We start from the raw sequence: 14,826 nt of genomic DNA, 5'->3' as shown, positions 1-14,826 counted from the left end.
AGATTACTACAGAAAGATGAATTAACCCTCTATCAGCTATTTACATTGGGATAGTTCTCCAATACAAATGAGAGCTTTCCACCGCTCTTTCAGTTTGTGTGGTCTTTCTTCTGACAAGCAAAAACGCTTTGTAAAATGCCTAGGATGGATCTGGTGGTGTAATCTGGGCTGTTAGGACAATTTATCCTCTGTGTTAAGCTAATGTAAGAACACAGCCAGAGATATCAACATCATTAGCACTGTTATTCTACAAACCAAAATATGAAAAACACTCGGTTTTAAGGATCCAGCATTCTATTGTTTTTCTTTATAGCCCTGGCTTTAACACGATTCATAATTTTTCCAATCATCATTTTCACAACAGCCATGCTAAGTCCTTTATTTATGTGTTTGTTTATTTATTTATTTATTTATTTATTTTGAGACAGAGTCTCGCTCTGTCGCCCAGGCTGGAGTGCAATGGCGCGATCTTGGCTCACTGCAACCTCCGCCTCTCAGGTTCAAGCAATTCTTCTGCTGCAGCATCCCAAGTAGCTGAAATTACAGGCACCTGTCATCATGCCCACCTAATGTTTTTGTACTTTTAGTAGAAACAAGGTTTCACCATGTTGGCCAGGCTGGTCTCGAACTCCTGACCTCAACTGATCTACACGCCTCAGCCTCCTAAAGTGCTGGGATTATAGGTGTGAGCTACCATGCCCAGCCACGCTAAGTTCTTTATACAAGCATAAACTGGACCGCCTCCCTCCACAATTGTTTTCATTATCTTTACTCTCTTTTTTTTTTTTTTTTTTTTGAGACGGAGTCTCGCTCTGTCGCCCGGGCTGGAGTGCAGTGGCCGGATCTCAGCTCACTGCAAGCTCCGCCTCCCGGGTTTACGCTATTCTCCTGCCTCAGCCTCCCGAGTAGCTAGGACTACAGGCGCCAGCCACCTCGCCCGGCTAGCTTTTTTTTTGTATTTTTTAGTAGAGACGGGGGTTTCACCGTGTTAGCCAGGATGGTCTCGATCTCCTGACCTCGTGATCTGTCCGTCTGGGCCTCCCAAAGTGCTGGGATTACAGGCTTGAGCCACTGCGCCCGGCCTATCTTTACTCTCTGATGTGAAAAACTGGTTAGGAATTTTTTGTTGCTGTTGTTAAGATGGAGTCTCCCTCTATCGCCTAGGCTGGGCTGCAGTGATGTGATCTTGGCTCACTGCAACCTCCGCCTCCCAGATTCAAGGGATTCTTTTGCCTCAGCCTCCCAAGTATCTGGGATTACAGGCACCTGCCACCATGCTCGCCTAATTTTTGTATTTTTAGTAGAGATGGGGTTTCGCCATGTTGGCCAGGCTGGCGAACTCCTGACCTCTCGCCATCTCAGCCTCCCAAAGTGCTGGGATTGTAGGCATGAGTCACTGCACCTGGCCATCTGGTTGGGAATTTTTAAAAACATCTGGTGAAAACCCAGGGATGTCTTCATCAGGGCTCTCCTTCTCCAGCTAGGAAATGATGTTCCAAAATGCTGAGACATCACTTGATGATAATTAATTCCCACAAATTGATTTTTTTAGGAAGATCTTGATTTAAATTAGTATTTTCTAATCACCTATACCATATAATAATTTCCACTTACTTTCAGGTTTTGCATCTGCTGCAGCTTGGCGCATGCTTTTCAGCTGGTTTTGTACTCTTTGCAATCTTTGCACTGCATGAAATAGCTTTAAAATACAATTAAATTGATTACTTGCTTAGTCTACCTCTCACTTAGGCAAGCAATGGAAAATACAAGTTCCATATAATTCTTATGATATAAAGGGAACAAATAATGAGAACTCAGAAAATTCCCATATTAAACCCAAAATATAACTGGTTCTCTCAATACCTTTTCATGTACATTTTTAAAGGAAGTTTTCAGAAATTTTTCTTTAGTTATTTATTGAATTTGCAGTTTAAGGAAAAATACTTATCAAAGAAACACAGCAGATTTTTCTTGTTATACATGGTTTTCTTAAGGCTAAGTAATGTTAACATTGTCATAGCGATGTTTCAGAATCACAAACCAACGCAAAGTAATGCAGCTTACTGCTTAGGCAATGCAGCTTACTGCTGCAGTGAAACTACTTCAATGCCAAGTCAAGTGCCAGCAGAGCCAAACATTTAAACTGCTGATTTAGTAGTAAATGAAGCTTATGTGAAATATATTTTAATGTATAACTCTACTCAGATTTTAAAATAGATTTTTAATAAGTAAAAATAATAATTTCTGAGCAAATTATTTTTTCTTTAAGCCAAAGTTTAAAAACATGGAGTGTAGGTGATTTTGAGCCTTTTCATGACTTATTTGCCATTGTATTAAATTGCAGAGGGTACTGTGATCAGTGGAATGAAAAGAATGGTCTCATAGCCCTGGAATCTAAAGGCATCCGTTAGAGATTCTAGAAGTTTTATTAGCAGTTAATCTTACTGTTAACATTACAATGACTCTTCTGTAATGTTGGAACAACATGAGGTAAGCATAGGCCAAAAGACAGTGTATAGATACAATTCAGAATATAAAACCCAAGAAGTGGTATTGTTGTTGCCACAAAATATTTATCTTTTTTTTTCTTTTCTCAGATAAAGTCTCACTCTGCTGCCTAAGCTGGAGTGCAGTGGTGCGGTCTCGGCTCACTGCAACCTCCACCTCCTGGGTTCAAGCTATTCTCCTGCCTCAGCCTCCCAAGTAGCTGAGACTATAGGCATGCGCCACCATGCCTGGCTAATTTTTGTATATTTAGTACAGACAGGGTTTCACTGTGTTGGCCAGGTTGGTCTTGAACTCCTGACCTCGTAATCTGCCTGCCTCAGCCTCCCAAAGTGCTGGCATTACAGGCGTTAGCCACCGCACCCGGCCCGAAATATTTATCTTAATTAAAAGAGTATTCCACTATGTTAGCAAAAGGAATGTGAAAGTCTACAATTTTAAAACTCTTTTCTTTACAGTTGGATTATGAGAAGGAACTATTTCTTTCATACGAAAATATAAACTTTTATGTGGATACCTGATTCTTTTGTTCCTGTTTCTGTTGTGCAAGACATTCTTCTCTCTCTTTTTCAACTCGAAGTTGCCTTGCTATTTTAAGCATCCATTGATAATTCTGAGCTGTCTCCACCTACAGTAAGTGAATAAGTAGTACACGTTACTGTCAGGTTTGAGGAAATAAATTAGCATGTCATGTGACTCAGACATCCACTTATCATTTCCTTTTGGTAAACAGTACTCCCTAGAGATGACAGTAAAGCTGTAGACGCCAGGTCCTTGAAAGTGCTGGGCTATTGCCTAGAGAGATTCCGTTTTCGTCAATGTTATTTGAGTCCATCCTCAGATGTACACTCATGCTTGGCTGAATCTTTATTTGCATTCCTAAATCTTTGCAAGTCCTTGGGGCTTGGGGCCAAAGTCTTACAGTGCTAATTCTGCCTTACCCTTTTCTTCAGATGTTCAACTCTCTTAATGAGCTGATCCTTTTCTTCTTCCATTGCACTGATATCCTAAAAAGTGGCAAAGAAGACATTATAAGAAAAAGTATTCTCAGTCTGTAGGATACAGATAAGGTTTTATTTTGATTATGCATCTAACATTTTCATCATTTATAACCAGAGCATTAACAACGAAGATCCTCTTTTGGATGAAGGTCATATCTATTTTTCCCCCAGGGCTTTTTGTGCAGGGTAATTTTTTTGGCAGCTTGGTGTTCATCCAGAAATGCAACAAAAACCAGTTATAATGCAGCAAGGTAAAGCCGCCAGCCGGCACATTTGTGTTCTGATTCCAAATATGGGCACATGATTTTTGAAAAATCTTCTATAATGGAAAGTGTGCAGGTCTAAATACATGAACAACAGCTGCTGACATCCCATCTGTTCTGTTAAATACCAAACCATATATTCTGCCAATTTTCCATCAAAATCATTTTTAAGGCTATGGTATTTTCATGACATAAATTTGTGCCTGGTTTTTCCAGTTAACCAATTCCCTCTCTGAAAATAAAGACTTCAAAAATAAACTTCCTTCCTATTAACCAGCTTCATAGTATTTTGTTATAAAAGCAAACAAATAAAAAAACCTCTTCCTAAATCTAAAAAACTAATAGCTTAACTATCACAGTAACAGTAAAGGTAAAATATACATGGTAGTCAATATTGATAGAATTTGGAAAAATGGGCACTCTTACTCATTACTGATAGCATTGTACTGAAGAACAATATCAAAAGTCTTAAAACACAGCCTGGCTAACATGTTGAAACTTTGTCTCTACTAAAAATACAAAATTAGCCGGGCATGGTGGCAAGTGCCTGTAATCCCAGCTACTTGGAAGGCTGAGGCAGGAGAATCGCTCGAACCCAGGAGGTGAAGGTTGCAGTGAGCCAAGATTGTGCCATTGCACTCCAGCCTGGGTGACAGAGTGAGACTCTGTCTCAAAAAAAAAAAAAAAGTCTTAAAATAAATGTTCATCCCTTCTAGCCCAGTAATTTTATATCTGATGATTTGTCCAGATAAAACATTCATGAAAAGACATCCTCTATAAAGATTCTCATTAATGCAAGTTACACCTAAAATTTGGAAATGACCAAAATGTATGAGGATTGTTAAATAAATCACTGCATAATACAATGAAAGTCATTAAAAATTATGCAGAAGAATGTTTAATGACATGAGAAAAAGTCATGATATGACATTACTTGAAAGAGGCAGATTACATTTATCTACAGAATACCAAGAAAAAGATTTAAATATATTTATCAAAATATCAAACCATAGTTGTCTCTAGAGAATGAGATTATGAGTGAATTATTTTTTATTTTATTTTACTTTTTTTTTGAGACAAAGACTCACTCTGTCACCCACCTAGAGTGCAGTGGTATGATCACAGCTCACTGCAGCCTTGAACTCCCAGGCTCAAGTGATCCTCCTGCCTCAGCTTCCTGAGTAGCTGGGACTACAGGCGTGCACCACCATGCCTGGCTAATTTTTTTTTTTTTCTTGAGACAGAATCTTGCCATCTTGCCCGAGCTGGTCTCAAACTCTTGGGCTCAAAAGATCCTCCAGCCTCAGCCACTCAAAGTGTTTGGATTACAGGCATGAGCTACCACACCTGGCCTACTAAAGTATTCTTGAACATATGCTTCGTAGAAAATTTAGAAAATACGATTAAACAAGAAATAGAGGCTAGTTGCAGTAGTGGCTCATGCCTATAATCCCAGTACTTTGAGAGGCCAAGGTAGGAGGATAGCTTGAGCCCAAGAGGTCAAGACCAACCTGGGCAACATGGCAAAATCCCATCACTACAAAAAAAAATACAAAAATCAGCTGGGCATGGTGGTGCCTGCCTGTAATCCCAGCTACTCAAGAGGCTCAGGCAGGTGGATCATTTGAACTTGGGATGTAGAGACTGCAGTAAGTTGTGATCACACCACCGTACTCCAGGCTGGATGACAGAGTGAGACCCTGTCTCAAAAAAAAAAAAAAAAAAAAGAGAGAAAACTTTAGTAATAATGAATGAAATTAAAATACAGACTCTAGGTTCTTGTCATTATTCTGGTTTACTTACAGGACATAATGGAGGAATAGTAGATGGATATATATCACTTTTCTTCCATACTATAAGGAACTACTCATTGTGAATTTACCCCAGTCTCATCAATTTCATCAGTAAGGAACTACCAAAGGTCCCACAAAGTAAAATGGTACATTTGCTATCACAGTCTCCATATAGTCTTAAGACTCATACTGAATTAATTAAAAACAAAAATGCTAAATCCAGTATTATTCAAATCCCAAAAAAATTGTTACTATGTTTTCTTTCCTTTACCTTTCTTATTTCTGCTGTAGAAAATCCAGATGCTTTGAGCTGCTCATATTCTTTATGCAAAGTTTTAAAGGCTTCCATTAACTCTTCATACTAAAAGAATAAGTTAATAAATTATAAACTAATAACTGGATTCAGTCGAGTTTTCTTTTTCTTTTTCTTTTTTTTGAGACAGACTCTTGCTATGTTACCCAGCCTGGAGTGCAGTGGCACAATCTCTGCTCACGGCAACCTCTGCCTCCCGGGTTCAAGCGATTCTCCTGCCTCAGCCTCCTGAGTAGCTGGGATTACATGCACGTGCCACCACACCTGGCTAATTTTTGTATTTTTAGTAGACACAGAGTTTCACCATGTTGGTCAGGCTGGTCTTGAACTCCTGACCTCGTGATCCACTTGCTGTGGCCTCCCAAAGTGCTGGGATTACAGGCGTGAGCCATAGAGTTTTCTTAATCAGGTTATCTATTAACTTACGGCGATAACTTAAGTCACTGTAAGAACACCATTAAAAACACAAAAACACATCCTTATACATTTATATAGGATACAAAAAAGTACATCTCTACCATCTTAACACTAAATACTTCTCTATCTTTATTTCTGGTTACTTTCCTACTTCACACTCTACACTCTAGCTATGTTGATGTCTAAGTCCCAGAACATTCCAAGCTCTCACGTCCAGCTTATACATCTATGACTCCTTCACCCATAACTTAAGCAACTCCTATTCATCCTTCAAGTCTTCACATAGATTCCACTATTCTCAGGGAAGCCTTCTCTGGCTCTTTACTTATCCTAGCAGAGTAGATATCATGTACAATTATAACTGATATTATGATTTCCTGTCTGTCTCCCTCCATCATATAGTGAGAGCCAAGAGGAAAAGAATCATATTCATTGTGTACACCCTTGTATCCCTGGGGCCTAGCACAGTGCATAACCCGTGGAGGTGTTTAATATAAAGTAGTTGAATGGGCCAGGTGCGGTGGCTCACACCTGTAATCCTAGCACTTTGGGATACTGAGGCAGATGGATCACTTGAGGTCAGGAGTTCGAGACCAGCCTGGCCAACATGGTGAAACCCCATCTCTACTAAAAATACAAAAAATTAACTGGGCACAGTGGCACACACCTGTAATCCCAGCTACTCAGGAGGCTGAGGCAGGAGATTGCTTGAACCTGGGAAGCGGAGATTGCAGTAAGCCGAGATCGCGCCACTGTACTCCAGCCTGGGTGACAGAGAGAGACTCTGTCTCAAATAAAGAAAAGTGATGGAATGAATGAAAAAAATCCTGTTACCTAAAAATTTTTTAAAATAGTCTTTTTGTTGTTGTTGTTTTAGGGACAGGGGCTCACTCTGTCACCCTGGCTGGAGTGCAGTGGTACGATCACAGCTCATTGCAGCCTCGACCTCCCTGGGCTTAGGTGATCCTACCACCTCAGCTTCCCAAGTAGTTGGGACTACAAGCTTATGTCACCATGCTGGGCTAATTTTTTAAATTTTTTGTAGAGATGGGTTTCACCATGTTGCCCAGGCTGGTCTCCAACTCTTGAGCTCAAGCAATCTGCCTGCCTTGGCCTCCCAAAGTGCTAGGATTAAAGGCATGAGACACTATGCCTGGCCAAAAAGTTATTTTGATGGGGAATGACAGGAATAATATTTTTCTTGATTGATCATATCTTACAAATCTATAAATTATTAATTATAAGACTCTTCATTCCAAAAGATAATATGTATTTTTATTAGGATTCCTGAAATGACTGGCTAAATGTGTAAATCATTATACATTGTAAATCATTGTGTGTATATCTCTTTCTCATATTTATAATGTGTGTATATATATATAGAAACAGATACCTATCAGATATGCTTCAAGAACAAGTATGTCTTTATTACCATTAATTATTTCATTAACTAGCTGAGCATATTTAGCAAAGACTTAATCAGGTCGGGCACTGTGGCTCACGCCTGTAATCCCAACACTTTGGGAGCCGAGTTGGGCTGATCATGAGGTCAGGAGTTCAAGACCAGCCTGGCCAACATAGTGAAACCCTATCTCTACTAAAAATACAAAGATTAGCTGGGTGTGGTGGGCACCTGTAATCCCAGCTACTCCGGAGGCTGAGGCAGGAGAATCACTTGAACACAGGAGGCAGAGGTTGCAGTGAGCCGAGATCACACCACTGTACTCCATCTAGCCTGGGCAACAGAGCAAGACTCTGTCTCGAAGAAAAAAAAAAAAAAAAAAAAAGACTTAACTTCCTCTAGATAAATTAATTTTTATCAGATTTATTGATGGTGGGAGCCTAGGAAGGAGAAAGTACACATTTACACTTCTCTATTTCCCACATTGTGTAAAATATTCAAAGGTAAGGATAGGTGGTCTCATTCTGCTGTGCTTCTCCCATGGTATCTATTGTGACATCTGACATAATTATTTGCATAAATACTGTCTTAAGAGATCAATATTGACTCTATTTTGAGTTACTGCCATGTCCACCCAAAATAGCAAAGTACATGGATAAAAATAAAAATATTCAGTTGGTTACTGTGATTCAATCCAAATATTGAGCTCACATTAGAAGTGACTATACGTCTGGAAGAAAATAAAGATGGATAAGACATGATACCTGTCTCTATGGGCCTCAGAATGTATCGGGAAAAACAGATTGACAAACTGTTCACAACAATTTGGCACAAATCAGTCTATGTAAGTGCTGTGGAATAAAAGTGTGAAACACTAAACAGAAGCACTTAAAAAAAAAAATCAAAGTCCTTTTAAATCTAAGCCTAATTACTTTCTCTCTACTTTCTTTGGCCAGCAATGTACTCAGCGATCTCAGGATCAGAAGCCAGACCAGCCAGAATCCTCAGTACTCAAGAGCTTTAAGACCTTATGCCAGAACCTGTTACCCCAAAACTCTGGTGAGAAAGATGCACTGAGATTTCAAACTCCGGAATCTATCTCTACGCTTTGTCTGATTAGGAAGTCCTTTGAGACTGCAAGCCTAGGTTCTTTGCCTGCTTCTTTCCAGGAGCTCACATGTCCCAATTTGCCTGGGATAGTGTCAATTTAAACCATTTTTCTTGGTGTTTAAATGTTATGATAGTCTGTTTCTCTCTAATTTGGATAAAAAATTATGTAGTCACCTTACTGATGAACAAAGTGCTGTGCAGACTTAACCCAGGATCCCATTTACCCACAACTGCTAAGTAATAAATTATTCTAAAATCTTAGTATCAGGTTTTTTTTTTTTCTATTCACATACCCCTATCACTAAAACAGTATTTGTGTGCAAAAGCCGTTATCTTGAGATGTGGCCATAGTTGAACATTAGCTGATACAGTTTTATCTTCTTGTGCCACTTGGAACTATAAAGACAGCAAATGAAAAAAAGAGTAACATGTATTTGAATATGTACACCTTGAAATCCATTACAATTTCAATGTACCATTTATGTATTGTTTACCTGTTTATTGGTGTCAGCCACAGTTTCATCCTGAAGAAACTCACTTGGTACCTCAAGTTTTATTAAAAAACGAGCTAAATATGCTCTTTTCTTCAGTTCATTAGTCCTCTGAAGAAGCCAGTGGAGCACTGGGTAAATTACAGGTTTACTTCCAATCACCAAACCCTGACGAAAAGTACTCCTAAGAGAGAAACACACACAAACACACACACACTTAACAGTAAACTTTGAAGAGAGACAGCATTTTCTCAAAAGCTGATTTACAACGTCCAAATTGCTTTCTGCAACTTTTTAAAAAAGATAAACCCAAGGAACTTTTTTTTTTTTTTTTTGAGACAGGGTCTCACTTTATTGCCCAGGCTGGAGCACAACACAGCTCACCGAAGCCTTAACCTCCTGGCTCAGGTGATCCTCCCACCTTAGCCTCCCAAGTAGCTGGGACTAGAGGCACCAACCACCATGCCCAGCTGATTTTCTGCTGTTGTATTTTTTGTAGAGACAGCATTTCGCCATGTTGCCCAGGCTGGTCTCAAACTCCTGAGCTCAAGCGATCCTCCCACCTTGGCCTCTCAAAGTGCTAGGATTACAGGCGTGAGCTACCATGCCTGGCCCCAAGGCTATTCTAAAGTCAGTCTGTACATTAGTTAGAAAATTAGAAAAATCAGGCCCTCAATATATCATTGGCATATCCAAGTAAGTTGTGTTTAAGCTGTTTTTATCTAGGATGGCAGATAAAGGATAAAATGGTATAGTGGATTTACCAGACAGCTTGATTAAGGGAAAGAACTGACTCACTTAAAGACTTCTGAGTTTGGTTATAGAAGGTTTAAGATTATTTTGAAACTCAGTGATGTTCTCAGGCCATCAAATGAGGGAAACCAGGTATTACCTAAAAAGACTGACTGCAGTATATGAAGGTTTGGATATTAAAGCATAATTTTAAAAACTCAATACGTGATCAGATTCTCACATGTCTGTGGCATTCCCTGAAGGTTTGTATTTAAGAATACCAAGAAGGCTCAACATTCGTTTGGCTGTCTGCTCTGGCATCTCCTCTCTTAAATCCACAAGTTGCTAACAAAGAAATTGAAAAAAAAATATGTTATTGCTGCATACGTAACAAAGGACAATATTTAAACTCACTGACAAAATTGTTCTGCTAGAGCTTAACAGCACAATGGTCTCTTCATAAAACAGATTAAGGATGGAGGTCCCCAGATTCCAAGTGAGGGTGCACCCAAGTCAGATCAAGATTCATATTAAGAATGTTAAGCTTCAAAAAAAGTATCCAGTGGAATGGACCAGTGTATGAGAGACATGAACTAACTTGCAATACAATAAAACCTTTTGTAAAAGCATTTTCATTCCCTAACCAAACCTATTTATGTCTGGAAGTAGAGAAATAATTTCTAAATAAGGTACTAATAGATAATTTATTTTTGAGCTAGCAGAGAAATGTTATGCATCATTTACTATTACTTTACAGACATGGAAAATAAGGCTCAGAGAGGTTAAACAATTTGCCCAAGACTCACAGCTATTTAGAGGCAGAAACTGGCTTTCTGCTACCCATCAAAAAGAAAGAGAAAACTCTTACCTTTGGGTCAATCTCAGCCAGGACATCACTGAGAACTTGTAATAGTTGCATTGGCTCCAAGGAATCAAACGTGATTAAATTATAGTTCTTCCTAAAGGGCTCCTTATTGAGACTGTCCACAATGAATTTAATTTGATCACTCATAATTAGGTCTTATAATTTTAACTAAAGAGTAAAAATAGAAAAAAAAATCCTCAATACTGGTAACAAAAGTCCTGGGTAAAAACCAGAATTAAGTTCACACAACGTAGGCACAAAAAGTATAATTCTACATGACATACAAAATGCTGTGAAAAGGGTTATTTTGTTGAAAGAAATCCAAGTATAATGGCTTTATCATGAAAACTGCAGTATATAGTGTTAATTTTAACATCAAATGCTTTGTATATGCATCTGTTGTTAACAGTAATCATCTGAGTTAATGTGGACAAATGAATAACAAATCCCACCTCTATTAACATCTTTCCCACGCAGTTGCATAATTTCTACACAGGAATTAAACATGCTCCTAATTTTTAGGAGCCTGTCTGCAAGCCTAACAGATGTTTCTCCCAAATCTCCCAAAAAATATTGAGAGATTTTTACTTTAAAATCTGTATTTCCAGTTTCTCTTGAAAATCAGATCTGACAACCATGGGCCCACATTTGTGTATGCCCACAACCAACTGCAGCTGAGTAGAGGCTGCACACCTCAAGTACCCTTCATCTATTTCTGTTATTGGTGTGGCCAGTAGGCATCCACTCTGCCACCCTAGAGTAACTCAGGCCTTCATTTCCTTTGGCCTTCAATGAGGCAACAGCCTCCTGTTCTCTGGTCTCCACCTTTTCCCATTCCAAATCATCTGTAGGCTCCTTATCGCACACAAAATACAGCTCAAACTTCTTGGATTCTGAGACTCTTTATGATCTGGCATAACTTATCCCTTTCCAACTTTATTTCCAAATTGTTACCTTTCTACCGCTTCAAAGTTCAGCCTGTTGAAACAGTCACTGCTCCTTAGTTTTTCTATCACTGACTTTAGTTAATGTTGCTTTCTCTGCCTAAAATGACTGCTCGCCCCTCCTTCATCTCGAGAGGTGCAAACCCCCCAACCATCTTTCAAGCCATGCCCACAAAATGCCAGTTCCCCCAGGAAATCTTTCTCAAGCTATCCTCCAGGTTCTGCAGCAGTGCCAACACCTGTCCTCCATAGCTGACCACACTTAAACTGTGCTTCTCTGCTAGCATGACTTTTGATCTTGTGCTAGTTCTTTAGGTACACATCTTCTCTTCCCTGCTAAACTGTAAATTCCGTATCTGTGTCCAATTCCATTTTTGAACATCCACTGTCTAAAACGGTGATTCATTCCACTAGCTTGAATAAACTTTTTCACAGGCAAAAGGCCAGAAACAACATAAGCCTAAATCTAAAGGAAATCAGGCTGGCAATGAGAAAGATCATAACTTTTTAAAAAATTGAATATCTGATTTCTTAACTGCTGAAACAGCTTTACCTAGGTAAATGCTTTAACGATTAAAAATAAATTAAAAAATAAATTGCTGCCGGGAGCTGTCACTCATTCCTGTAATCCCAGCACTTTGGGAGGCCGAGGCAGGCGGATCACTTGAGGTCAGGAGTTCGAGGCCAGCCTGGCCAACATGGTGAAACCCAGTCTCTTCTAAAAATACAAAAATTAGCCAGGTGTGGTGGCAGGCGCCGGTAGTCCCAGCTACAAGGAGGCTGAGGCAAAAGAATCGCTTGAACCCGGGACGCGGAGGCTGCAGTGAGCCGAGATCGGGCCACTGCATTCCAGCCCAGGGGACAGAGCAAGACTCCATTTCAACAAAAAAAAAAGAAGCAAAAAAGGATATGATAATTTCTCCACCATGATGAAAAATTATGCACAAATAATTATTATTGCTAAGAAATAAGTCAAAAGAGGATAGGAAGGATAACCACCATGGCTTATAATAAATCTGAGGTTTCCTTTAAGCTATAGAAGGAAAACCTTTACATAAGTTTCTTTTTTTTTAAATCCATATTGGAAGTGCAAGTTTTCCATTGTTTAAAGTATTTTAAGTAAAAGTCCACATCATAATCTTTGCGTGCAGAAATATATATTTCATTTTAAATGATTTAGAAAGTATCTATAGGTCTATTCTTTTTTCCCTCAAAAAAAAAAAAAAAAGAAAAGAAAAAAGAAAAAACTGGATAAACCAGTACAACGTTTCCAGGAAGGCAAAATAAACTAGTTGGGTTCCCCCCAAGTAGCCCACCAGCCTGCAAATGGTCACTCAATAAGGACAAAAGTGTACTGAACAGGTAGGCTATCTGTGCCCAGAGGGCTCTGCGCTCTAAAATTAGCAAAAGCAATTACTGTCCCTCTTCTAGCGCGAAGTCGCCGCGCTAATTCCCAAGCACTCACCCACAAACGAGTCGCAGGGGGCGGGGAACAATGAAAACCAGGACGTGCGTGTTCTCTGGCACAATTTGGGACAGAAACCGTACTGCCCGGGTCCCAGGCTGGCACGAGCGCCGTCCCGCAGCCTCCTGGGAGTCCCAGAAATAGTGTCCCCCTCCCCGAGCTCGGGACAGGGGACAGGGGACCACACACCCAACCGGGCCTCTGGCGGGGGCTGCCCTGGGCCGCTCGACAGTACACCCCGCCCGGGAGCGGCCTGGATCCGCGCGAATCCCAGCAGGGCCCCGATCCCCTATCCGAGGGCTTAACCGCGACGACCCCTTCCACTTGCGAGGTGCTGCATCGGGATCAAGAGAAGACGGGAGCACTCTCCTATTTCGGGGTTCAGGGGAGTTTCCGACTGCGAGTTGGCGAGGTTACCTCAAATCCTCCTCACGAAACCGTCTCCCCACCCCCCAGGAGGCGCCCGGGCTCTAGACGGCTCCTAGAGTCGAGCTCCTTGGCAACGGTTGCTAGGCCGTGGAGTTACGTCACTTCCGGGAAACCGGGCGCGCGCGCGCGCGCTGGGGGTGGGGCCTGGGTGGGTTAGGGTCTGACAGGCGCTGGGCTTACTTGCAAAGCTGGCCCTTTGGAACTGTTGTTCCGACCTAGACGCGCTACAATAACCTTCCCGAAAGTCCTGTACTTCACAGTTTACAAAATACTGTCTGCATGATTAACCTATGTTAAATGCGTGTGCTGTTTCATTCATTCATTCATTTATTCATTCATGCATGCATTCATGCGCCAAACGTGGGTGATGATTTTTGTTTGTTTTTGAGGCAGGGCTGGGTGGTAGAGGGGTTGGGATGAGCAAGCATTTGGCCTGTGCTTCAAATGTAGGTTTTTGACATAAGAATCTCCAAATTAGGTTATGCATAGAAACAATTGTAGTGAGGCTCTGGCAGGATTAAAAGAAGACACATTCATCATAGAGATTTCAGCTTCTGTGTCACATTACTGGGCCACATTACCTGAACTGGGAATTAATTTTTTTTAAACCCAGTACGTTTTGAATATGCTGAGAGCCTGAAAGGGGGTGCAGGAGAACTAAGTGTCCTGAGGTTCCTTTGGCTTCTGAGTGGGCTCGCTTTAGGTGCCTGCAGAAATAAATTCAATCCTTGTGGTCTTCATGGAGTTCACATCCCGTGCAGGAGGCAGGGAGATCTTTGTGCCCAGTCACTGATGAGGTTTAAAAGTCTACTCGAATTTGCACTAGCGGGTTTGTGGGAGACTTTAGTTGGCAAATGATACTTTGAACCAATCCCTGTTAGACTAGAGACCACGATACTTTGTGATATCAGCTGGCAATGAAATAAAGAGAAGGAAAAAAAAATCAAATTATTGATACCTTGAAAACTTAGTTGCCTGCTCAAACAGCATAGGAGAAACCAACTATAGCTTTAGCATCAGACTTACCGCAACAAAAAATAACAGATTACGTATTAGGCATTTCCTATATGCCCTGTACTGTACGTGCTGCTGGGAA

At 40.5% G+C, this 14,826-nt stretch overlaps 1 protein-coding gene across 4 annotated transcripts in view; it reads right to left on the bottom strand.

The window, feature by feature from the left end:
• The window catches only part of IFT81 (intraflagellar transport 81), a 100,657-nt gene extending 86,830 nt beyond the window's left edge, over positions 1 to 13,827 (bottom strand). For 2 of the 4 annotated variants that reach the window (XM_011936303.1, XM_011936320.1), the window contains exons 1-8: positions 13,302 to 13,827; positions 10,896 to 11,060; positions 10,269 to 10,372; positions 9,299 to 9,479; positions 5,834 to 5,923; positions 3,447 to 3,512; positions 3,023 to 3,133; positions 1,615 to 1,699 (exon numbers count right to left, since the gene is read on the bottom strand). In XM_011936303.1, coding sequence (XP_011791693.1) covers positions 1,615 to 1,699; positions 3,023 to 3,133; positions 3,447 to 3,512; positions 5,834 to 5,923; positions 9,299 to 9,479; positions 10,269 to 10,372; positions 10,896 to 11,039 — 781 coding nt within the window. In that variant the 5' untranslated portion in view covers positions 11,040 to 11,060; positions 13,302 to 13,827. The remainder of the gene's footprint in view (positions 1 to 1,614; positions 1,700 to 3,022; positions 3,134 to 3,446; positions 3,513 to 5,833; positions 5,924 to 9,298; positions 9,480 to 10,268; positions 10,373 to 10,895; positions 11,061 to 13,301) is intronic. The other 2 variants (XM_011936297.1, XM_011936310.1) reach the window with 1 other exon arrangement.
• Positions 13,828 to 14,826: the final 999 nt, after the last annotated feature.

This window comes from Colobus angolensis, unplaced genomic scaffold (assembly GCF_000951035.1).
Source record: "Colobus angolensis palliatus isolate OR3802 unplaced genomic scaffold, Cang.pa_1.0 Scaffold10, whole genome shotgun sequence".
In the NCBI taxonomy this organism is placed as follows: Eukaryota; Metazoa; Chordata; class Mammalia; order Primates; family Cercopithecidae; genus Colobus; species Colobus angolensis.
The sequence above is the reverse complement of the archived record's forward strand: the minus strand, read 5'-3'. Positions and strand labels throughout refer to the sequence as shown.